Source organism: Neofelis nebulosa, chromosome 12, assembly GCF_028018385.1.
Source record: "Neofelis nebulosa isolate mNeoNeb1 chromosome 12, mNeoNeb1.pri, whole genome shotgun sequence".
Classification (NCBI taxonomy): domain Eukaryota; kingdom Metazoa; phylum Chordata; class Mammalia; order Carnivora; family Felidae; genus Neofelis; species Neofelis nebulosa.
The window spans coordinates 52,254,161-52,281,055 of NC_080793.1; the positions used below are offsets into that span (position 1 = coordinate 52,254,161).

Here is a 26,895-nt window from a genome sequence, read left to right on the forward strand (position 1 = left end):
ATACCCTCAGGTACACGGACCCTGCAGGCCACAGGCAAGAGAAGGTGAGTGACATTTCCTGAGCCCCTACAAAGTGACAGACACTGTGCCCAGTGCTTTTCACTGCCTGTTGTTTCAAAGTTATCTGCAGTCTTAGCACAGAGGGGACCTGTCCTACCACTCCTTACAGAATTCAGGAGACTTTATCCTAAGCTGAAAAAGATGTGACAGGCTTTCTCAATCTATTTCCTGCTCCCATGGAAGGTATCCAAGGAACCAAAATTGATAAGGGCAAATGTCCAGATAACCCCAGAAGACAGTGATATGCTTGAAATGGGAGCTCTAGCTGGGGAACAAACAGCCATACTAGTTTTCCATGCTGTATAACAAAGTTCCACAAACTTAGTGGCTTCAAGACACACATTTATTATCTCACAGTTTCTGTAGGTTAGAAGTCCAGTGCAACTTAACTGGGTCCTCTGTTCATGGTCTCACAGGCTACAATTATGGTATCAGCCAGACTATCTCGGTATCTGGAAGCCTGAGTGAGAAAGAGTCTGCTTCCCAGCTCATTCAGGTTGTTGACAAAATTTCAATCCCTTGTGGTGGTATCACTGAAGACCTTGGCTTCTTACTGGCTGTCATCTGTGGCTACCCTTATGTTCTTAGGGCACACCCAACTCCCTGACACTTGGCCCTCTCCTTGGGCAGTCACAACAAGATAGTTTGCTTCTTCCAGACCAACAGGAGACTCTCACTCCAGTCTGCTACAAAAAAATTGATATAATGTAACATGATCATGGAAGAAACATCCCATCAATTTTACTTTATGTTGTAACCTAACCGAGGCAGCGGTGAGTGGTGATCCCGATACCTTTGCTATATACTATTGGTTGGGAACAAGTCAGAGATCCCACCTGCACTCAAAGGGACGGGATTGTACAAGAGTATGGGCCATTAAAGGTCACTCTAGAGTATATTTACCACACATACCAAGAATGAAGGTGTCTCCACATTTTGTAGAATATGAGAGTGAAAACAAAATGGACTGTGGAGACAGTCATATCTGAATATGAAGTTCTTTTGTTGCATGACCTTAAGAAAATTATTTAATCTCTCCTGAAGCTTCAGTTTCCTGAAATCTGAAAATGGGAACAATTATCTTCTATATTTATACACATGGATGTTCTGTCAATAGTTTCAGCCCACTGATTTCAAACATGAGATTATAATACACTTCACTATCTTTTCCAAAGCAACTGTGAAATGTATTAATTGTACATGACATCAAGTAGGTATTATATAGACACAGTAACATCTCTGATCCTGGCATGTTCAGGTCTGCCTATCATGGCTCTACCTGAGAGGTCAGCTACTCCTATAGATGGAGCTTAAATATGCTTAACATGATTTGATTCATTCACTCAGCACATTAAACACCTACTAAGCACCCCTGTGTGAGGTACTCAGTAGATATAAATGAGCAAAACAAATACAGTCTTGTCGTTGATGACTTTATGATACAGTGGGAGAGATACAAAGCACTGATTCAATAAATACTGAGGGCACTATGTGCATATTAGAGATAGCTAATAGGACAAACTCTCTACTCTGGTAGAGATTAAATTCTACATGGGAAATGTGGGTGATGAACAGATGATTTTTAAAAAGATAAAATACAGTATCATTTCAAATGATGATAGAATAATAAAAGGAATACGAGAGGTACAAGGAGAAGCTACTTTAGATAGTGTCCAGGGAAGGAGTGCACAGGGAGGTGGAGTGATAAGAGCAGCCATGTGGGAACCAGGAGAGGAGTTCCAGGCAGAGAAACTTCATGTGCAAAGACCCTGAGGCAGAAACAAGCTGAGCATGGCTGAGGATCAGAAGAAGTCAGTGAGAGTGGACAGGAATCAACATGGGCTCCGTGGTAGAGAGCAGGAGCCAAATCATGTCGGACCTCACAGTAAGTTTATTCTCAGTTCACTGGGAAGCTCCTGGTGAATAATAAGCAGAGGAATGATATGATTTACATCTTTAATGGAATGACCTGGCTGCTATGTGGAGAATGTACAGAATGTATAAGGGAGTTGGAATGGAGGAAGGCAGGATATTGAACAACAACAACAACAAAAAAAACAACATATGAAAGTAAATACTGGGGGGAGCAGGGCGTCTGGGTGGCTCAGTCAGTTGAGCATCTGACTCTTGATTTCAGCTCAGGTCACCATCCCAGGATAGTGGGACTGAGCCCCGGGTCAAGCTCTGTGCTGAGTATGGAGCCTGCTTAAGATTCTCTCTCTCCTTCTGCCCCTACCCTGCTCACAGTCAAGTCCAAAGTCCAAAGTCAAGTCAAGTCAAATAAAATAAAATAAAATAAAAAGTAAATATTGTGAGAAGTACAATAAAAGGTAAGAGTAGGCTCTCTGACTATAGTTTGTGAAAAACAATCCTACACTCAGGCTACTTGCATTATGCTGGCAGACACAAGTAGTATCTTAACCAGTAAACATATAATAAAAGTTTAAGGAGTGATAAATGCCATGAAGAAAAATAAAACAGGAAGGGCTTAGAGAGTGAGGAGGAGTGACATTTTAAGCAAGAGGGTCAGGAAAGCTGCACAAATAAGATGATACTCCAGTGGAGATCTGAGTGCAGATTTTGAGAAGAGGTGGAGGTAGGTGATTCAGGCAGGACCGGCACAGTCCAGATGAGTGGGGGTGCTGTGCATCTGAGGAACGGCTGGGAGGCTGGAGATACTGATGCCAAGGGAGCAGATGGAGACTGAAAGGAATGTAGGACCTGAGTCAGATCATGGACCCTGGACCACAATAATGGTTTTCAATGTTATCACAAATGGAAGCCACTGGAGAGATCTGTGGAGAGGACTTGCTTGTAGGCATCATGAGAATGTGGCAGTGGAGTGGAGCTGTTTTAGAGGGGGCTCAGGGAATGCCTCTTGGAGGATGTGATATTTAAGACAAGCAGGAAGGATGAGTAACAGTAACAAGACAGGTGTCACATTAGTGGCAGGTGGGCATTCCCAGAAGCAGGAACATCCAAGTGCCAAGTCCTGCTGCAGAAAAGAGCTTGCAGCACCAGAAAAACTGGAAGACCAGTGAGCTTGCAGTCGGGTGAATGAGAGGGAAAAGGGACTTAGACAAACAGAGAGAGGGCAGGACCACCACATGCAGGTAGGGGATTAGTAGCTCAGGGCTATTTTTTTTTTTAAACTATATATTATTTTTTTAACTTTTTTTTAATATATGAAATTTATTGTCAAATTGGTTTCCATACAACACCCAGTGCTCATCCCAAAAGGTGCCCTCCTCAATACCCATCACCCACCCTCCCCTCCCTCCCACCCCCCATCAACCCTCAGTTTATTCTCAGTTTTTAACAGTCTCTTATGCTTTGGCTCTCTCCCACTCTAACCTCTTTTTTTTCCTTCCCCTCCCCCATGGGTTTCTCTTAAGTTTCTCAGGATCCACATAAGAGTGAACACATATGGTATCTGTCTTTCTCTGTATGGCTTATTTCACTTAGCATCACACTCTCCAGTTCCATCCATGTTGCTACAAAGGGCCATATTTCATTCTTTCTCATTGCCATGCAGTACTCCATTGTGTATATAAACCACAATTTCTTTATCCATTCATCAGTTGATGGACATTTAGGCTTTTTCCACAATTGGCTATTGTTGAGAGTGCTGCTATAAACATTGGGGTACAAGTGCCCCTCTGCATCAGTACTCCTGTATCCCTTGGGTAAATTCCTAGCAGTGCTACTGCTGGGTCAGGGGTAGGTCTATGTTTAATTTTTTTTTTTTTTAATTTTTTTTTCAACGTTTTTTATTTATTTTTGGGACAGAGAGAGACAGAGCATGAACGGGGGAGGGGCAGAGAGAGAGGGAGACACAGAATCGGAAACAGGCTCCAGGCTCCGAGCCATCAGCCCAGAGCGTGACGCGGGGCTCAAACTCACGGACCGCGAGATCGTGACCTGGCTGAAGTCGGACGCTTAACCGACTGCGCCACCCAGGCGCCCCTCTATGTTTAATTTTTTGAGGAACCTCCACACTGCTTTCCAGAGTGGCTGAACCAGTCTGCATTCCCACCAACAGTGCAAGAGGGTTCCCTTTCTCCACATCCTCGCCAGCATCTATAGGCTCCTGATTTGTTCATTTTGGCCACTCTGACTGGCATGAGGTGATATCTGTGGTTTTGATTTGTATTTCCCTGATGAAGAGTGATGTTGAGCATCTTTTCATGTGCCTGTTGGCCATCTGGATGCCTTCTTTAGAGAAGTGTCTATTCATGTTTTCTGCCCATTTCTTCACTGGATTATTTGTTTTTTGGGTGTGGAGTTTGGTGAGCTCTTTATAGATTTTGGATACTAGCCCTTTGTCCAATATGTCATTTGCAAATATCTTTTCCCATTCTGTTGGTTGCCTTTTAGTTTTGTTGATTGTTTCCTTTGCAGTGCAGAAGCTTTTTATCTTCATGAGGTCCCAATAGTTCATTTTTGCTTTTAATTTCCTTGCCTTTAGGGATGTGTCAAGTAAGAAATTGCTGCGGCTGAGGTCAGAGAAATTGCTGAGGGCAGAGGTCTTTTCCTGCTTTCTCCTCTAGGGTTTTGATAGTTTCCTGTCTCACATTCAGGTCCTTTATCCATTTTGAGTTTATTTTTGTGAATGGTGTGAGAAAGTGGTCTAGTTTCAACCTTCTGCATGTTTCTGTCCAGTTCTCCCAGCACCATTTGTTACAGAGACTGTCTTTTTTTCCATTGGATGTTCTTTCCTGCTTTGTCAAAGACTAGTTGGCCATACGTTTGTGGGTCTAGTTCTGGGCTTTCTATTCTATTCCATTGGTCTATGTGTCTGTTTTTATGCCAATACCATGCTGTCTTGATGATGACAGCTTTGTAGTAGAGGCTAAAGTCTGGGATTGTGATGCCTCCTGCTTTGGTCTTCTTCTTCAAAATTACTTTGGCTATTCGGGGCCTTTTGTGGTTCCATATGAATTTTAGGATTGCTTGTTCTAGCTTCGAGAAGAATGCTGGTGCAATTTTGATTGGGATTGCATTGAATGTGTAGATAGCTTTAGGTAGTATTGACATTTTAACAATATTTATTCTTCCAACCCAGGAGCATGGAATGTTTTTCCATTTCTTTATATCTTCTTCAATTTCTTTCATAAGCTTTCTACAGTCTTCAGCATACAGATCTTGTACATCTTTGGTTAGATTTATTCCTAGGTATTTTATGCTTCTTGGCGCAATTGTGAATGGGATCAGTTTCTTTGTCTTTCTGTTGCTTCATTATTAGTGTATAAGAATGCAACTGATTTCTGTACATTGATTTTGTATCCTGCAACTTTGCTGAATTCATGTATCAGTTCTAGCAGACTTTTGGTGGAGTCTATCAGATTTTCCAAGTATAATATCATGTCATCTGCAAAAAGTGAAAGCTTGACTTCATCTTTGCCAATTTTGATGCCTTTGATTTCCTTTTGTTGTCTGATTGCTGATGCTAGCACTTCTAACACCATGTTAAACAACAGCGGTGAGAGTGGACATCCCTGTCGTGTTCCTGATCTCAGGGGGAAAGCTCTCAGTTTTTCCCCATTGAGGATGATATTAGCTGTGGGCTTTTCATAAATGGCTTTTATGATCTTTAAGTATGTTCCTTCTATCCCGACTTTCTCGAGGGTTTTTATTAAGAAAGGTTGATGAATTTTGTCAAATGCCTTTTCTGCATCGATTGACAGGATCATATGGTTCTTATCTTTTATTAATGGGATGTATCACGTTGATTGATTTGCGAATGTTGAACCAGCCCTGCATCCCAGGAATGAATCCCACTTGATCATGATGACTAATTCTTTTTATATGCTGTTGAATTCGATTTACTAGTATCTTATTGAGAATTTTTGCATCCATATTCATCAGGGATATTGGCCTGTAGTTCTCTTTTTTTACTGGGTCTCTGTCTGGTTTAGGAATCAAAGTAATACTGGCTTCATAGAATGCGTCTAGAAGTTTTCCTTCCCTTTCTCTTTTTTGGAATAGCTTGAGAAGGATAGGTATTATCTCTGCTTTAAATGTCTGGTAGAATTCCCAAGGGAAGCCATCTAGTCCTGGACTCTTATTTGTTAGAGGAGATTTTTGATAACTGATTCCATTTGGGTCTGTTATGGGTCTGTTCAAGCTTTCTATTTCCTCCTGTTTGAGTTTTGGAAGTGTGTGGGTGTTTAGGAATTTGTCCATTTCTTCCAGGTTGTCCAGTTTGTTGGCATATAATTTTTCATAGTATTCCCTGATAACTGCTTGTATTTCTGAGGGATTGGTTGTAATAATTCCATTTTCATTCATGATTTTATCTATTTGGGTCATCTCCCTTTTCTTTTTGAGAAGCCTGGCTAGAGGTGTATCAATTTTGTTTATTTTTTCAAAAAACCAACTCTGGGTTTCATTGATCTGCTCTACAGTTTTTTTTAAATTCTATATTGTTTATTTCTGCTCTGATCTTTATTATTTCTCTTCTTCTGCTGGGTTTGGGGTGTCTTTGCTGTTCTGCTTCTATTTCCTTTAGGTATGCTGTTAGATTTTGTATTTGGGATTTTTCTTGTTTCTTGAGATAGGCCTGGATTGCAACGTATTTTCCTCTCAGGACTGCCTTTGCTGCATCCCAAAGCGTTTGGATTGTTATATTTTCATTTTCGTTTGTTTCCATATATTTTTTAATTTCTTCTCTAATTGCCTGGTTAACTCATTCATTCTTTAGTAGGGTGTTCTTTAACCTCCATGCTTTTGGAGGTTTTCCAGACTTTTTCCTGTGGTTGATTTCAAGCTTCATAGCATTGTGGTCCAAAAGTATGCATGGTATGATCTCAATTCTTGTATACTTATGAAGGGCTGTTTTGTGACCCAGTATGTGATCTATCTTGGAGAATGTTCCATGTGCAGTCGAGAAGAAAGTATATTCTGTTGCTTTGGGATGCAGAGTTCTAAATATATCTGTCAAGTCCATCTGATCCAATGTATCATTCAGGGCCCTTGTTTCTTTATTGACCATGTGTCTAGATGATCTATCCATTGTTGTAAGTGGGGTATTAAAGTCCCCTGAAATTACCACATTCTTGTCAATAAGGTTGCTTATGTTTGTGAGTAATTGTTTTATATATTTGGGGGCTCCCGTATTCGGTGCATAGACATTTATAATTGTTAGTTCTTCTTGATGGATAGACCCTGTAATTATTATATAATGCCCTTCTTCATCTCTTGTTACAGCCTTTAAAGTCTGGTTTGTCTGATATAAGTATGGCTACTCCAGCTCTCTTTTGACTTCCAGTAGCATGATAAATAGTTCTCCATCCCCTCACCTTCAATCTGAAAGTGTCCTCAGGTCTAAAATGAGTGTCTTGTAGACAGCAAATAGATGGGTCTTGGTTTTTTTTATCCATTCTGATACCCTATGTCTTTTGGTTGGCGCATTTAGTCCATTTACATTCAGTGTTATTATAGAAAGATAGGGGTTTAGAGTCATTGTGATGTCTGTAGGTTTCAGGCTTGTAGCGATGTCTCTGGTACTTTGTCTCACAGGATCCCCCTTAGGATCTCTTGTAGGGCTGGTTTAGTGGTGATGAATTCCTTCAGTTTTTGTTTGTTTGGGAAGACCCTTATCTCTCCTTCTATTCTAAATGACAGATTTACTGGGTAGAGGATTCTTGGCTGCATATTTTTTTCTGTTCATCACATTGAAGATTTCCTGCCATTCCTTTCTGGCCTGTCAAGTTTCAGTAGAGACATCCATCACTAGTCTTATCGGTCTCCCTTTATATGTTAGAGCACGTTTATCTCTAGCTGCTTTCAGAATTTTCTCTTTATCCTTGTATTTTGCCAGTTTCACTATGATATGTGGTACAGAAGATCGATTCAAGTTACGTCTGAAGGGAGTTCTCTGTGCCTCTTGGATTTCAATGCCTCTTCCTTCCCCAGATCAGGGAAGTTCTCAGCTATTATTTCTTCAAGTACACCTTCAGCACCTTTCTCTCTCTCTTCCTCCTCTGGAATACCAATTATATGTAGATTATTTCTCTTTAGTGCATCACTTAGTTCTCTAATCGTCCCCTCATACTCCTGGATTTTTTTTATCTCTCTTTTTCTCAGCTTCTTTTTCCATAATTTTATCTTCTAGTTCACCTATTCTCTCCTCTGCCTCTTCAATCCGAGCTGTGGTCGTCTCCATTTTATTTTGCAGCTCATTAATAGCATTTTTTAGCTCCTCCTGGCTGTTCCTTAGTCCCTTGATCTCTGTAGCAATAGATTCTCTGTTGTCCTTTATACTGTTTTCAAGCCCAGCAATTAATTTTATGACTATTATTCTAAATTCACTTTCTGTTATATTGTTTAAATCATTTTTGATCAGTTCGTTAGCTGTCGTTATTTCCTGGACATTTTTTGAGGGGAATTCTTCAGTTTCGTCATTTTGGATAGTCCCTGGAATGGTGTGGAACTGCAGGGCACTTCCCCTGTGCTGTCCTGAATAACTTGCATTGGTGGGTGGGGCCGGAGTCAGACCTGATGTCTGCCCCCAGCCCACCGCTGGGGCCACAGTCAGATTGGTGTGTATCTTCTCTTCCCCTCTCCTAGGGGTGGGATTCACTGTGGGGTGGCGTGGCCCATCTGGGCTACTTGCACATTGCCAGGCTTGTGGTGCTGGGGATCTGGCATGTTAGCTGGGGTGGATTGGCAAGGTGCACAGAGGCGGGAGGGGCAGGCTCAGCTCACTTTTCCTTAGGTGACTGGCTTTGGGAGGGGCCCTGCAGCACCGGGAGGGAGTCAGACCCGCTGCTGGAGGGATGGATCCGCAGACGCACAGCGTTGGGTGTTTGAGTGGTGCAAGCAAGTTCCCTGACAGGAACTGGTTCCCTTTGGGATTTTGGCTGGGGGATGGGCGAGGGAGATGGCGCTGGCGAGCACCTTTGTTCCCCGCCAAGCTGTGCACTGTCGTCCGGGGCTCAACAACTCTCCCTCCCATTCTCCTCCAGCCCTCCCATTCTCCAAGCAGATCTGTTACCTTATAACCTTCCAGATGTTAAGTCCCACTTGCTGTCCCAACACACTCCGTCCGGCCCCTCCGTTTTTGCAAGCCAGACTCAGGGGCTCTGCTTTGCCGACGGGCTGCCCCTCCACCCCGGCTCTGTCCTGCCAGTCCATGTAGCGCGCACCGCCTCTCCGCCCTTCCTACCCTCTTCCGTGGACCTCTTGTCTACGCTTGGCTCTGGAGAATCTATTCTGCTAGTCTTCTGGCAATTTTCTGGGTTCTTTAGGCAGGTGTGGGTGGAATCTAAGTGATCAGCAGGACACGGTGAAGCCCAGTGTCTTCCTACGCCGCCATCTTCCCAGCTAAATGAGGTAGGGCAAATGACTCAGGACAGTCCCAGAAACAGCAGGTAAAGATGTCTAAATGAGCAGGGATCATATCAAAGGAGGCTGAGGCCCAGTTGATGATGGGTGGTCCACTAGTGAGCAGATGACTGTGCCAAGGGCATCTTGGTGGTAAAATAATAGGTTAGCGCATGGCAACAGCACACTTCCCATTTCCTCAGAAAAATAAGTCACTCTCCACAAAACACCAGGGTTCCCGCCTCAGCTCTGTGTCTGCCTGAGGCGCCCTCTCTCAGATTGGGCCCACGGCTGAAGAACCGCGGCGAGGCGCCAGTAACTCGGCAGGCCTTCAACACCGCGGACGCTCAACAGGCAGGGCGCGCAGGCTCACCTCAAAACATTCAGGGCTATTAAACTGAGACTCCATTAGCTTAATTTTCTATATATATGCATATTTTAAATGCCTAATATCTGTTATGATTAAGTATATTTTAAATAAGGTCTGGCTTTAGCAACCCTTAGAGACACAGAAAATGAAGATCATTCATCTACCAGTGCCACCTGACTTAATTATTTAAGGTGCCTCAAATATATTAGGAACCTATTAATTTTCAATATTTTTCCCAAAGATGCAGCGAAACTAGGAAAACCCTCTAGCCTTTTCAGTACAAACAGTGTATGAATTATACCACCTATCACCCAGCTTGTTTTCCACCCTTGAAAGATCCTACTCCTTTCAAGTTTGGCAATATTTTCCTGACAATTACTTTTGTAATCTGTCCTTTATGCATTTCCTTTACTTTTCAGTGTCAGGACCTAGAAAAGGAAATGCTCTGGTTACCAGGCTCAGTACATATTATCCCTCATTCTTTAAGATAAAAATGGATACATTTATTTGTGCGTCTAATCAGAAGACATATTGAGGGCAAACAATGAACCAGGCACAATGCTAAGAGCCCTGCAAAACAAGATGAATACAACTCAGGACCTGCCCTCCAAGAAGCACAGCAATTTCAGTATGTTGTGGAGCCACAAATTTGAATACATAGATGTCAAACAATATATGTATTGATTTTCAGTCCACTGTCACCAAATATCTTATAATCAGTGTGTTTTCATCTTTGGAAGGAGCCTGTGGGAAAGAAGTATAACAGTCTTGGGGCGCCTGGGTGGCGCAGTCGGTTAAGCGTCCGACTTCAGCCAGGTCACGATCTCGCGGTCCGTGAGTTCGAGCCCCGCGTCAGGCTCTGGGCTGATGGCTCGGAGCCTGGAGCCTGTTTCCGATTCTGTGTCTCCCTCTCTCTCTGCCCCTCCCCCGTTCATGCTCTGTCTCTCTCTGTCCCAAAAATAAATAAAAAACGTTGAAAAAAAAAATTTTAAAAAAAAAAATAAAAAAAAAAGAAGTATAACAGTCTTGGTGTAATATCTTTCCAGGAATTAATGAGATATTTAAAATTAATATAGCTAACTTTTACTTCCACAGGCAATATTCCTCAAATGAGATTTAAAATTATTACTAAAAAATTCTGAAGAGACACCAAATGACCCCGATTTAACACCCCAATGTGAGGCATGCTGGAGAAAGCTAAACCATGTAGGCCTTCAAGGGAAGAGCATTTCTGTAGAGAACCAAACCTTGACTGTGCACAGAGTTCTTCATGTTCAAACTGTTTTTTATCTATGCATCTTGGAAGTTTGCATAGGATTATGCAACTTCTCAGGGTCAGAACAACTTCTTAGTGCAAACTGAAAAAGCCTGTCACCATCACTAAGCTAAGGCTGGGAAGGAAACACAGCCAAATCTGGCCGTGTCTCTCATTCTATTTCAGGGGAAGATCTCCAGTATAGTGCCATGTAACACATTTGCAGAAGGTTAAAAAAAATTAAAGATATCCTGGTCTAAAATCCAGAGTCCATTTCTCTTATTGAAAACATAACCACCAATGTACATAAGCCAAGGAGCTAAGTATCAAACATACATCAAAATAGAATGAATAGCTTGAATGGTAAATTATCTAGAGCTGTCCATTATGGGAACCACTGGCCACATGAGGCTATTGATCATTTGAAATGTAACTAGTCCAAACTGAGATGTGTTGTACATATGAAATATACACCGAATTTCAAAACTTAGCACAAGAACAAAAAAATCTAAAATTTGTCAATAGTTTAAATATTTGTTAAATTTTGGGTATGTTGGGTTATTTAACGTGGCTACTAGACAATTCAGAATTGCACATGTGGCTTGCATCTTATTTCTTTTTGACAATGCTGATTTAGTACTTTTTTCTCCACAAGGCATTAGACTACTCATATAGGAAAACTGATCTGTATTCTCCAATGATTTTGCTCTTAGATGCCATAAGAATATAAGGGCTCACAACTGCTGCAGTACTTTTCATGTTCGAATTATTTCTTACCTAAGCAGCCTTGCAAATTTGTATTGGTTTACACTGTTCCTTTCAGAATATTTCACAATCCGTGGTAAAACACTGCAGGAAGACCTGCAGACCTATGACCCCTTTCACCCTTCCTAACTGCATCAGTTAGCTGGGATTTCCAGAAGGAATTATCTGTGAAGCCCTCTAGACTGCTCTCCTCAGGGTGTATGTATCTTATGCTATTAGGCTGTGAGGTATCAGAGGGCAGGGGCCCAATCTTGGTCCTGGTTTCTACCCCTAATGCATCTAAAGTTGGCCTTTGCATAAAAATAAATGCATCTGCTAAGTGTTAGTAACACAGGTAGAGCCGATGGTTGAGGGAAAAGGAAGAGCTTTTCCTTCTCTTTATATTACAGCAGTTTTATCACATTAGCCAATGATTGTCAACTGTGTTTCATCATTTATTTGTTCAAATACCCTAGTGCCACTGCTGTCTGGAACAGAGCTGGGGGCTGGGGATGTGGAGATAAGACAGGCACAGTCCTGCCCTTACAGAGGAAGACAAACAAAAGTACACACATCACACACGTCTACAGTAAGTATGGCATGTGCCACCAGGGAAAAGCAGCTGGAATCGTGACAGGGAAGTTGACAAGGGAACCTAACTAGTCCAGGGGTCAAGGAAGGCTTTTAAATGACCTTTATCCTGGATCTGAGGGTACTATTTACCTGCAAGGTGGAGGGGAAAGGGCAAACTGACCATGCAGGGAGGGACCTTTAAGTCAAGTTAGAAATTTTAAACTTAGTCCTAAAAGCAATGAAAACCCATTGAAGGGTTTTATGCAAAATAATTATGTGATCGCAAGTACCTTTTAAAAATCTCACTCCAGAAATGGGTAAGAGTGGATATGGGCAAACACAGTGTAGAGCAAATTTATAGATTCATGAAAATTAATCAAACTCTCTTTGGTCATCATTTCAATACGAACTGGGTTTTACAAATATTAAAGATGTATATGCTCCACAACCCACAAGATCTGAAAGCCAGAACATATCTCAGAATATTAATCTAATGGAAGATATTCTCAAAGTACCTTCAAAGCATGAATTTCCACTGAATCTACCAGCCTGTCCATGTAAATCTGTTGGTTGTCATCAGTCTCTGCCCTGACCCAAGCTCGATCTTGCTTATTCAGGACCAGCCTCTAGTGATACATATTGGTTGACCCAGCTCCTAGGATCATTGAGAGGCTGAGTGGTCAAAGTATTTACCAAACCATATGAGTTGAGAATATTCTCTCTGCTCTTCTGTACCTAATGACTGGGTGCCTGCGTGTTTGCTAGAGTACTACATACCTTTGTCAAGGACACTTGAATAGCGAACTAATGTACTTTTCAAAAGTGCTTCAGCCAAGTGTCTGCTCTTAGGGTGAGAGATTCAGGGAGGAAGTAAATCATATCTATCATAGAACAATTAAATACAGATTGTCTAAATTCTACAGAATAACTATATGAAATTGTGTTTTGTTCTCAACTCCTCTGGGTGACACTTCGGTGGCCTGCCCATATATAACTGCTTTTTTTTTTTTTTTTTTTAAGTTTATTTTTGAGAGAGAGAGAGAGAGCGAGCAAGCACACAAGTTAGTGGGGTTAGGGGCTGGGGGGCGGTGAGACATAGAATCCCAAGCAGGTTCCACACTGTCAGCACAGAGCCTGAAGAGACGCTTAAACTCCTGAACCATGAGCTCATGACCTGAGCAGAAATCAAGAGTTGAATGCTTATCTGACTGAGCCACCCAGGCATCCCAATAACTCCTTTTCTAAAACCAAACTGGGATTTTCCGGTGATGGCCTTTATTGTTCTTCTTGGTGCCAAATGTGTATTCAAATTTCAAATGGCCATAAAACATGTTGACAGTTAATCAGCACATTCAACATTTTACTAAAAATGTCATTTTTAAAAATCCTTGGGGCGCCTGGGTGGCGCAGTCGGTTAAGCGTCCGACTTCAGCCAGGTCACGATCTCGCGGTCCGTGAGTTCGAGCCCCGCGTCAGGCTCTGGGCTGATGGCTCGGAGCCTGGAGCCTGTTTCCGATTCTGTGTCTCCCTCTCTCTCTGCCCCTCCCCCGTTCATGCTCTGTCTCTCTCTGTCCCAAAAATAAATTTAAAAAAATGTTGAAAAAAAAAAAATGAAAAAAAAAAAATAAAAAAAAAAATAAAAATCCTTATCTTTCCCATTACTTCTTCCTGTAATCTTTTTTATTAAAATGAGTCTCAATCCCATAGTTTGTCTCCTTTCTGAATTTCTATTGTACTCACTCTGACCTGGGTTCCAATTCTGCCTCCATCCTCTTCTAAGTGTGCGACTTTGGGAAAGTTTCTTAAATTCTTGGGCCCTTGTTTTTTCCTGCAGAAAATAAGGCTAGCCTACTGTATTCGTTTTCTAGGGCTAGCATAACAACTTGCCACACACTGTGTGAGTCAACACACTGAATTGACTCTCTCACGGTTCAAGAGGCCAGAAGCCTGAAATCAAGGCGTCTGCAGGACACCTCCCAGGCTCTCTGGGAGAATCCTTTCCTTGCCTCTTCCACCTTCTGGTGGCTCCTGGAATTCCTCGGTTTGTGGCCACACCACTCCAATCTCAGCCTCCACTTCACATTGGCTTTCTTTCCCATGTCTCTGTGTTTTCTCTTCTTATCAAGACACGAGTCATTTTATGTAGGGCCCACTCTGACTCCAGAATGAGTTCATCTCAAGATCACTAAGTAACATATGAAAAGACCCTATTTTCAAATAGGCTTATATTCTGAGATTCTGGGTGGCCTTGAATTTTGAGGGGGCATACCATTCAACACACTGTACCCACCTACAACAGAGTTCCATTATACTCAGGAACACTGATGGGCTTACACTACAGATTTATGTTACAATGGATTTTTAGTCTCTTTTCCATAACTATGAATTGTTCACCTGTGCTTTATTTTTACAATCAGAAAAAAAATGGTCACTTGTAGAGTTGACACAGTGTAAATAATTAGCACTGTCTTACAAATGCATTAATGCGCAATAAACAGTATATTCTCCCTCCCTTACCCTATCATTATCTTAGCCCCACACTGAGTTACCAGCACAAGTCATGTGTAAATCCCAGGAGATCAGAGAGTACTTCAAAAGTTCTGGGCCAAGATGAAGACACAAACTTCTTGCCCTTATGCACTGATCCCTTATGGTGAGGCAGGTGGAGCAGCCAGCTCTCTTCAGATCCTGACCTGTCACGGTTGTGATAGGAATAGTATGGCATAAATGAACATCTGAGAGATCCTTGCATCTCTGCAGAATATAATGGTCATAAAGAAGGCTCTGGTAAAACTTAGAAACTTCATTTTTTGGTATTCTTTGCCTTATTTGCTAACCATCTGGTTCGCAATCAGTTAAATTCCTCAACCCTACAGGATACTGTATTTCCTTCTGTATTTTCCTTCCGTGTATATTCCCATCTCTGATGTATTTTAAGAAGAAAAAACAATCAAGAATGTGTTCATCTTTTGAAACAGCAGCTGTGCTGTCACAGGTAAATAAAGGTTGAATGAGAGCTCAGTCAGCAGCAGGAGGCAGTAGAGATGGTCAGCACTTACTATTGCACTTGCCCACTCTTACCCCACACCTCCTTTTTTCATCTCTTGCCCACCAACGCTCTGTATCCAAACACACTAGGGCTGACACAGTATCTAGACCATCTTCCCTAGGACCACCAAATACACCAGCCTCCCAGCCTGAAACTCCCAAAGAAACTAGTCCCAAAAGAAAGCAGCAGTTTTCTAAATATTCATACTTTTCACATATATACATCCAGCCTTGCTTCAAGCTTCTATCAGTTCTAAGTTAGGAACTGATGTCAGGAAGAGTAGTGAGGAGGTCGATGACAGTGGCTGTTTTGCTTTGTTATACCTTGTGCCTATAGACACTGCCCAGTTCTGCCTGGTTCTCTTTTCAAGGGGTAGATCCATTATCTCTATTAAAACTTCCTTCTCTGAGAGTGTAACAAGTTAGCAGAAACAAATGCTGACCTGCAATGTACTGGGAGAAGAACTGGAATTAGGAACAACCCTCCAAAAACTTTAGTGATGCTGTATGAAAGAAACCCTCTGTATTTCACAAAAAATTTTTACTCTTTCACACCTTATAGGAATAGCTGTACCATATCTTAAAATTATCCCGTTTTTTTCTTACCATCCCTTGCAAATTAAAGTCTGGTTACTAACAGCTTGTGGCTACCCTGACATGATGTGGCTTCCAAGCTGTCCATGCTATACCAATTGCTAAATATCCTAGAGTCAGATAAAATATGACAAACTCCTTCAGTTACCTCAGTGTGAGCCTTAAAAAGTCCTCCCTCCTCAAAATGCCATATACCAAGCCCTCCAGAAAGGTGGGCTGAGAAAGTAGAAGCACACCAAACTTAAATGTCTATTAAAGAGAAACTACAAGTTACCTGGAGGGATACCCTGAATATATAAAGTGGTCCCTTACCTGGATTGGGTTGAAGGTATTCAATTGTTTTAGTCATTATTTCCATCACAGCCCTGCTGGTGACATCCACTTTCTGAAATAAGAAAATAAATATTCTAAGTCACAAGAATTATTCACTTTAGCACCTTAGCTCTTGCTTGAGTAGATCTACAACCACTGGTGCAGCAACAGAACCAGTCCTGCAGTGGACAGTGAGGGGCTGGAGATGCTCCAGTAGGAAGAATGGCTTTGCATTCAGCTCAGCTCCATCAAGATGTGGAAACCCTGTTTATTCAAAGAGGAATCTGGAATTTCCTAAAATTTGTTTCAAAATATACTTCACTATCTTCTGGCAAAATAAGGTGGAGATGGCTTCCTCTTCCCCTAAGTGGCCTGAGGTCGTCTCTGAAAATGGTCTACTCTTAACTTGACCCAGAAACCCCCCAAAAATCATGCAAATCAAGAGGTTAAAATCTTTATATTCACTTTATAGAGCTCATAGTCATATTAACCCCTACATGAGCTCACTCTGCTGCAGTGAGATAATTCTTACTAAAAAGAGCAAACTATTCCTAAACCAGAAGAGGACGTTGCATGCGCACAGGTGTGTGTACACACACACACACACACACACACACACACACACACACACACACATCTCAGGGAAAAAAACTAAAGAAACAAACACATATGGCCCAATAATCAATTCAGTATAAAATAAATATAAATAAAAGTTAAAAAGGTAAAAAAAAAAAAAAAAAAAAAAAGAAAGAAAAAGAAAAGGTGGAGATCATGAATCATATTTTGTTCCAGAGGCATTTATGGGATGTCTACAGTAGGCCAGGCATGGTGACAGGTTTGGGGGCTGAAAGAAAGAAAAATGCAGTATCAACTCTGTTTATTCAAGTACGAGATAGAACATTTTTATTTAACTTCTGAGGATATCCTAAGTATATAAAACTTTTGAGCAAACACTTCTAATCAATCCTTGAATTTTTGGTTCATTCCAAATAAAAATCCCAATCCTACAGTCTGTATCTGAAAATTTTGAATGGTCAGCATTTGCATTCAGCAGGTCAGCATGTCCTCTGTTGGGCCCTCCTCCCTACATGAAGAGTCTGTGTGGATCCACTCCACATTTCCCCATAAAATGCTTTCCTTATCAACATGGGTGGTCCACTCACTCACTCTACAGGGTACATTACTGACAAAAACAAATACATCCTCCTATCCAAGGTACATGTGTGGGATAAATGATATAGATAGGCGTGAAAGAAATTTTTGATGGTAGAATTGCAGATATCAATTAAGCCCACGGGGATTTTACTGTTATGTTTTAACTGGAGTTCAAGAGCTCCTCTCTCAATTCCAAGAAATTTTTGAGTAACATACTATACACCTACATATAAAATCAGCCTTTTGGGGCGCCTGGGTGGCTTTGTCGGTTAAGCGTCCGACTTTGGCTCAGGTCATGATCTCACGGTCTGTGAGTTCGAGCCCCGCGTCGGGCTCTGTGCTGACAGCTCAGAGCCTGGAGCCTGCTTCAGATTCTGCGTCTTCCTCTCTCTCTGCCCCTCCCCTGTTCATGCTCTGTCTCTCTCTGTCTCAAAAATAAATAAACGTTAAAAAAAATAAAAAATAAAAATAAAAAAAAATAAAATCAGCCTTTTATCGATGGGTTAAGTATCTTTCATAATCAGAAACCAAACCATAAACCATCAGAAGATTTTATCTTTCAGTTTGGTTTTTCAATACTTAATAATTTCCTATTCTATGGCAGTCATATTGTTGTGTGTGTAAGGAGTTTCCTATTATTGTAATTAACAGAGGAGAACACTTTTCTTGTGGGATTATCATGGGATAAAATTACCTCAAGAAACACTCCTATTTAAGAGATGCCTGTCTCATAGGACATGCACCATGTCCTTCTGGCTGACTTGAGTTAGGAATATGCCTTAAGTGTGACCATGTACCAAGTAGTGTTTAGTACTACAGCGGGCAGGGGTTCCCTGGAGTTGTGCAGTACAGGACTTGCATGGCCATATGTGGAAGTACTGGCAGTATTAGCAGAATACCAATCAACCACTATGTACTCAATGTCATGGAAGTGAATTAAGGGTTGTGTGCACAACAAACATGCTAAAAGTCCAGGTTACATTCATGACAGGAGGAAAACGCAGATCTCCTAAAGACTACATGATAGGGATAAGGGAATTGGATGTCAAACGTGTATCCAAAGATCCTGTGTGGCTATGATGGGAGGAAACAATTCTAAAGTTCAAGGTGTCTAAGAGAGTGAACCAGAGGAACTGACCATTTGATATTCTGAAGTCATCTGCTACTAGGATGCTAACCACTTCTAACTTTCCCCCATATCTGCCCTCAATCATAATTATGCTCAGCATCATCATAAAGTGTTTTCTACTTGTCAGAAATCATTCTAAGAATTTTAAATACCTTTACAATTTAATTCTAAGAAACCCTGTGAAATAGATACAGAGAGGTTAACAAACTTACCCAACTATGGCTCTAGAGATAGTGTTCTTAAGTACCACACTGTAACTTTTTGTAAGAATAAGCTCCCCATAGAAGGACAAGGAACAGAAACATCTCCCAAAAGAAGGAAGAGCACAAGTCAGAGCTGCAAGCCTCTTTATAACATCCCCCAGATGGGGCTGGGGATCTAGTAGTGGCCAACAACACAGGAGCAGGAGGGGAACACCTGCCATCCCATCTTCTGGGGGGTTTTTTGGTGGTGGTGTTTTTTTTAAGTCATCAAAGTCTGTGGAAACTTCATTCACAAGAACTATTCTACCCTGGGCATCTGCAAAAGGGAGGCTCTCCGACACTGAGCTGTTTGGCTACAAGCCCTGAGTTACACAGGCTTCTCTACAGAGGATGGATACCAGAAGTGCATATTTGGAGTGGTCCACAGAGTGGTCAGCAAGGAAGGTGTGCAAAATGGTTCTGATTTGGGGTATGGAACCCCCTTTCCCTTCTGGGCTCTTTAAATACACAGCTCAACTACTCAGGCTCTATTAATAGAGCCACTAGCTTGGCAAATGCCAGTGGTCTCAGGGGAGACACAGAACAGCGATGCCAATATTCAAGTATTAAGTTTGGTTCCCAGTGTGGAAATCAATCTTCAAAGGGAAGTAGGAATAAAAACTATCCAGTGTTCCCTGTGGTTTGACAGGGAACTTCCACGAAGGAGTCCATGCCACCCTGAGATCGTTATAGACTTTTTCTGCCCAACAAGGCAGATTCCTTCAACACTTTTAGTTACCTAAGCTATATATCACCATAAAACAAGCTCTAGCCAAACCCATTTGATCAGATCATAAAACAAAATTCACTTGAAATCCACTTCTGAAAACAACTTCATCCAATATATTTACTTATATACAGCGTTCACAAGAAATATCTCAAACAGAGAACAGCTTATCAGCAAATTCATTCACTAGCTCTTGCTCTTGATTTTACTCTGACAGATGTCACTTGATAAAGAACAGAGACTACAAGAGCATCTAATCCAAAGCCTTGATGTTTTAAATGTGCAAGTCTGAACTCGGAGAACGGAAATAAACTATCTGAGGTCACAGACCCATTATAGCTATGACGGGAAGAAAAGTAGTTCAAAGGTCATGGGTCAGAGATTTTCTAAGAAAGACTGACGGAGGAACTAAACAGACTAATGGCCATCTGCAGGTAGGAGGCTGACCAAATTCTAGCTTCTTTCCATTTGTGTCATTGCTAAGAATGTCTCAGAGTCTTTCTGATAAACTATGCTGTGTTTTGGTGGTCATAGAAAGGCTGAGGGGTCAGTACTCTGTGAGAACCTTGAGTATGACTTATTAGGTACTTGCTAGGAAGCTATATATATACTTAAACTGGATTTGTCCAAGCACATATTCTCTTATTAATAGGCCCGATATAATTAATATGTACTAAGATTTCCACTTAAGTAATTTATCATACCTTTCAAGGGCTCATTCCCATTTGAGGACAACAGTTTAGCTCTGAACTTATACAGTTAAAGATTTCCTCAACTCCCAAATTTTTCGATTACCTGAAAAAAAGTTTTGATGCATCCTAAATTACAACTTCCATTCCTGTGAGCTCCTGAGCATTTCTTTAACTAACTTTGTCTGGATGGTGGTAGGGAGTCATTAGGGAAGGCTGTTTAGAGGTGAAACTAAATATGTATTAAAATAGGCATGTTTTCAGGACATAAAAACTCAATGTAAGTTTTTTTCTGAAGGTAAAAGCATAGACATATATTCTTCTGGTCATTTTTCCTCAATTTTCTCAATACCAGGATTTTAGCGGGGCGCCTGGGTGGCTCAGTCGGTTGAGCGTCCGACTTCGGCTCAGGTCACGATCTCGCGGTCCGTGAGTTCGAGCCCCGCGTCGGGCTCTGGGCTGATGGCTCGGAGCCTGGAGCCTGCTTCCGATTCTGTGTCTCCCTCTCTCTCTGCCCCTTCCCCGTTCATGCTCTGTCTCTCTCTGTCTCAAGAATAAATAAACGTTAAAAAAAAAAAAAAAAATTTAAAAAAAAAAAAAAAAAAAAATACCAGGATTTTAGCAACGCTCATACTTTAGAATCAGAAGGTTCTCCCTCCACGATCTAGTCTTGTGATTTACAACTTTGGGTAGGGAGAAAAATAGCTCTCTTAACCTGCTGTACTCACTATAACATTTTTCTTCATCAAGAAAAGCAAGAGTTGGCAAACTATGGCCAGTGGGCTAAATCTGGGTCACTAGCTGTTTTTATATTTTTAAATGATTGGGAAAATTCAAAAGGAGACTACCATTTCATTGCACATAATAATGACATGAAATTCAAATTTCAGTGTCTTTAAATAAATTTGATTGGAACACAGCTATGCTCATTCCTTTTAGGCACCATCAATAATTGCTTTTGCTCTTCAATAGTGGAGATAAGAAGTTTCAACAGAGGCTACAGAAGCTCTCTGACCCACAAAGCCTAATATGCTTACAGAAGAAGTCTGCCAATCCCTTGCTAAGGTTCTATTTTCACCAATGTGTGCCACAGTGAATCTATGGATGCTGAACATTTCATCAGCTTCCCCAGCCTCGAGAGATAAGACACAACAGAACCAAAAGGCACCACATTGACTAGAATATGATTTTGTTCTGAGGCATCTGAATATTACCTTTTCCACTAGAGAAAAAGTAGACATTGCATCCTGAACTTAGCTGGCAACACACACGGACTATACAGCATTCTTTGTGGGGCAAAAAAAGAATTAAAGATATGACTTTATACTGTCAGATACTCCATCATCCCAGATGCTGTCACAGGGAGGCAGGAGCAGAGTTTAAGAAAAAAAAATTAAAAGATCTTAAAACGGAGCAGGACGGTGTGTAGGTTTGGTGATCAATAATAAACAGATGAATTAAGCATCCACTCGGACATGGCGTAACTCACAGTTACATGCCATATGAACACTAAATCTTTTGAAAATCTTAATTTTTCTATCACTGAAGTTAAGAAAATGAACCTTTTAAGAATGCACACGTACCCACTTAATGAGAACCCTGAATGAGACACCTAATTAAGCAAGTCACAGAGACATAATGGAATCAGTACCCTGGGAAAGTTTGTCTGGCAGTAAGATACAGGCTGGCCCAATAAGGATGTTTTAATAGTTCCCTACTGGCTCAGAAGAATTAATGTACCTGTTCCCAAATTGCTCTGCTTTCTAGCAGTTATCTGGTATTTGGAAAGCCTGATTAATAGTGTGTTGAAAAACAAAAATAAACAAGGCATTAGGCTGAGATTTCCCCAACGTATTTTTTTGCTAATCTTCACAGGCATTACCTTTAATGAGTATCAGCATGGAAGTATATTGTAAACACACAGCTGAGAAGAACCTTGACTTCCCTGAATTTCAGGATCACCAGAAAGCTGTTTTTAGAGCTCATCTTGTCTGGGGCTCTTACCCATCTTACAAGTATACCAGTGAGTGAGGGTCTTAGTACAGTCATCCACACCTTCTGTTTTACCACCACGTCCATGAAAAAAGACATTCACAGTCATGACAGACTCCAAAGGGTGTGCTCACATATGTTTTACTCTGAGTGTGCTGGCCCAGACTCTACTCCTTCCTTCTTCATTTGAGATAAATCGCCAGAGTTCAATCCAGTGGTATTATTTAAATGTGCCATTATTAGTTCCAAATTAATTGCCACAATACTCAAGAGATGATGACGAGTGTGCTTCACACCACTTGACAAGGTGATTTTAGCCTCTGCTTAAACATGGACAAGGACGGGGAATTCAGTTATAGCCATGGCTTCCTTTTTTTAAGCAGCTCTGAGAACCAGAAGTTCTTTCATACATTGAGCCTGACTCTATCTCTTCACAGTTCCTACTCATTAATTCTATTTCTACCACTTGGAGTTGGATAGAAAGCTGTAACAACCCCCCTCCACCCAATGACTAATTAAGTGTATGAAGATGATGACCATGGACATTCATTTCTGACTTTTCCCCACATCCCACTCTGCCAACAACCCACTCTTTCACACTTTCACATGGAACGGCTTTCTTCCCATTCTTCTCCAACCTCCTGCTTGTCTTAAAATTGGAGGCAGCCCTTAAGAATTCCATTCTCACTGAAGTGGTATACAACCACATTTCCAACCATATGACCTCTTCTGGTTTCAAGAAAAGAGATTTCCCAAGATACTTTTCATGCTGCGAAAAGGGACACTACACTCCTCCTATATGCAGGGCAAGAGAAAATTGTAGCATTTAGCTCAGGCACCCTCTGCTCTAGGAAGCTTCCACCAATCTAACCAACCTGAGCTAGGTCTTCCATGGGAATCTCCACAGGGTGCCAAGCACCATGTCCTGTAAGCCACATTTCTTCCATCAAAACTGGAAGTCCCTTGATGGCAAGAACTGTGCCTTAATCATCTTTGTATTCCTGATGCCCAGCACAACACTTTGTACAAGGAGGATGCATTTACAGATATACCATATGAATTAATGAATATAACCACACACACGCACACACACCTACGAAACCACAATATCACTGCAGCAACAGATGGAGATTTAAGAAGGAATTACAGATCCTCAAATTCTAGAACTTCCTCTTGACAAAAAATCTGCAGCTTCTCAATAAACATATCTACAAGATGCCTATACCACAGTAAGAACCTTAGTCTGTATTTAACATATCTTGTAAGCAACAGATACCATTTAAAACTAAAACATAAACAATTCTAGGCAAGGTATTTAAGGGGAGGAAAGAAGTGGCTATAGGCAGGGGTCCTGCAGAGACAACAGAGTTGCAGGGTTCCACCCAATCAGCTCTAGGAGCCGTGAGTGCTAAGAGACCCAAGTGTGATTTTATTGCATCTTGGCAGGAGAGTGGCTGGGGTGGCTGATTAGAGAAACAACATCTAGGAATACCCACTTCTCTTTCCAACTAGTGCTGCTTGATGCAAACCTCTAATTTATTTCATTTTGTTGCCTAACTGCACCTCTGAGAATGCATCTGAACAAAGGTCTCTTTACCCAAAATGCCTGATGATCAGAAAACTGACTGTGGACAGGTGATTCTTCTGTAGGCTTGGGAACGCGGAGCTAAAATATTTTTGTGAGTCATTAATAAATTAACAGGAGAGAAAAGATTTGAGATTCCAAATCCAAGGCATGTGCTTTCCAGTTATCACAGAAATCTTTACCTTTAATGCAAATTGAGCATAGGTAGAGTGTAAAATGTGCACAGTGCCATAGGTAAGACAAACAAATATGTGTAGTAAAATGAAATAAACTAACTTCCACACTGCTCTGAAATGTAAATCTCTCAATTTACTTAGAGATAAACCCAAATATAAAACCAAAGGTGTGTTCCTCAAATAATCAGCAAAAGTTTTCCCCCCCACCAGGAATATCTTTTTTGAGACAAAAGCTTCAGAAACTAATTATTTTCTAGGAAATAGGAGAAATAAACCTTACCTTTGAGCCCAGAGATGCCTTTGAGTCTTTGCCTGAAGGAAAATACAAGATCTTCTTTCATTTCAATTAGTTTGCAAGATGGGCATGGATTCAAAGGCTTATTAATTAGTTGCTCAGTGATAAATTCTACTCTATTCTCTAAATTTCCTGTTCTTTTTAGTTCCATTTAAAAAATGGAAAGTTTGTCTTAGCTTAGTCAATGAGCTACCTAGCTTATTATCTTTAGTCCTGGCAGACGCTGAAAGCTCAACTCAAATTCTGACTCCTTGGTTCTGAATTCCTCAATGCCTGACTAATCTGTCATTAACAACATGGCACCAGGGAGGATGTTATAAATTCTCTCCTGAGGGGAGAGGGACGAATCAAAGGATAAGGAAGGGGGGGGGGATTAAGAAATAATGGCTGGAGACAGAAGCTGGTGCAAATTAACAGACCCACAGGGCAGCTTCTTATGAGGTGTGAGGAACCCCAATATTACAGGGAATAGAGGAATCCAGTCATTCTAGGCAAATGTATCAGTATCTGTTCTCAGATGCTGTAGAAAACAAAGGGGTAGAATACCATTTCCAGAACTATGAACACCAGAGAGTACTAGCTTTGGTTCATCGGGCAGTACTGAGAACTGTCCAGAGATGAGAAATAAGGATCAATGCAGATTTTAATTGCCCCAGTGGGGGCAAATAGCTATCAGGTATTAGGTGTAAGAGGCTGGACTCCCAGACTTCTGGTTGGGCCTCACGACTCTTGTATTAAATCTCCTCTCTAGTGGGTACCTGTGCTATCAGTGAGATCTGTCTCAAGAACTCGGCCAGAATGATCAGTTACATTAACACTACACAATCTCATCTCATAAGACCCCTCTCCCTTGGCAACTCATTTTTTTTCCCCCAGGAACTCAAATGGGTCCTGTTCTCTCTTACTTGCTGTTTCTTTTATAGAAACATTAATTTCTAATAATTCGTGCTCATTCTGTTCACTGCTGTATCCTACATGCTTGCCTGATAGAAGCACAAAATAAGAATTTGCTGAATTCATCAATGAACTCAAAAGAAAGAACTGAAAAAGACAAAGTACAAAGCACCTAAGCAACTTTCTTCTTTTGGCTCTTCACACAAAGACCACAAATGGCAAAACTGAGGCAGCCTACTGGAACTGATGTGACCTAAGTAAAAATGCAGTTTTCCAGGTACTATAGGCTTTTGACATCCTCTCTGTTCAAGTACAGGGTTTGTATTGCCAGATCCTTTACCCATCAGTTGAACACCAGAAACAATTCTTTGCAACACGCAACACACACTCTTCACCATAAGCCTAGATTATGACTTGCTATGAACCTTCTAAAGAGAAAATACAGCGATGTTACAAGAGAAACGAAATGGGCTATTCTGTTTGCCACCTCCACCCTCACCTGCTGAGAATCAGCTTTTAGGCAGAACGCTAAATGATTTACCTTATTTTTCATCCTTAACACAAGTCCCCCAACTAGGGATTAGTATTCTCATTTTACATTTACACAAAAATAAGAGACTCAGAGCAATAAACTGACTTGTGGGTCAAGCAGTTCAAGGGCACCATGGCCAAGCCCACAGGTCCCTTCATGCGTACTGTCCACCACACCTGCTGCCACCACATGGCCCTGCCCAGAGGTCCACCAAGGCCAGGCAGTGACTCAAACTCTCCCAGACACTCAGGACACCATTTTCCACCTTCCCCTATTTTCTTCACATCCCACCCCCCATTCAAGCACAACTTCATGTTGTCCTATTTGGAAAATTAATGATAAAATCCACCAGGAAAGTACATTTTGACATTTCACCTTTGCTGAAGCTTTGTTCTCAGTACAAAGGGAAGAGAGGATACTTTGCGTCTTCTGTTTTAAAATATACACTAAAAGGAGAGTATATTTTACAATAACAAGATGCATTTTCAGGTACCAGAGGAGAGCCCTTCCCCTCTCAGTATGCTAGACAATTTTATGTTAAAGGGAGCTCTAAGGGTCAAGACTTACCCGCTCCATCTCTTTGAAGTCATCGTCCAGCTTGGTTCCTTCAGCTCCTCCAACCTTCTCACTCACTTTCTAAAGAAAACAAGCAAAAAGGAGAATTATTATAAATAAAGTTTCTTTTCAAAATGTGTGTTAACAGTTTCAAGCACTTTCACAAACATCATCTAATATTATTTTTCCTACAGCCATTCTCTGACATGGGGGACAGTCCTATTTTCATAGGAGGAAACTGTGGCTCAGAAGGTTTAAACAATTGCCAAAGACCAGGCACCCAGTAGGTATTGAAACAAGAATTTGAACTTATTTCTTCTGCTTTCAACCCCAGTGTTCTTTATTATATACATCATTATATAACTACCTAATCACTAACATTTGCCTTTTGAAAGTTCTGAGGGACAACAGCATCATACAATTATCATTTCCCTCTGATAATGGATCTAAAATGCTACCTAGGTAGAAAATTGCTACTTCTTCCATCTATTTCTCCATGGGTTATTGAACAGATGATCACAAGCATCTATCAAACTGGTAAGAAAAAAAAATCAGCCCAGCTGATCTTCAGATGAAAGGGCTTGAATACTAATCTTATAAAGCTTCCTGTAGCTGTCTATATCCTTATAAACATGAGATAA

The 26,895-nt window shown here is 41.2% G+C and overlaps 1 protein-coding gene across 1 annotated transcript in view; it reads right to left on the reverse strand.

Moving 5' to 3' along the window:
- SH3GL2 (SH3 domain containing GRB2 like 2, endophilin A1) overlaps nucleotides 1-26,895 on the reverse strand; it is a 214,817-nt gene that overhangs the window by 30,590 nt on the left and 157,332 nt on the right. Inside the window, exons 2-3 of the mRNA XM_058695261.1 lie at nucleotides 26,267-26,335; nucleotides 16,284-16,356 (exon numbers count right to left, since the gene is read on the reverse strand). Coding sequence (XP_058551244.1) covers nucleotides 16,284-16,356; nucleotides 26,267-26,335 — 142 coding nt within the window. The remainder of the gene's footprint in view (nucleotides 1-16,283; nucleotides 16,357-26,266; nucleotides 26,336-26,895) is intronic.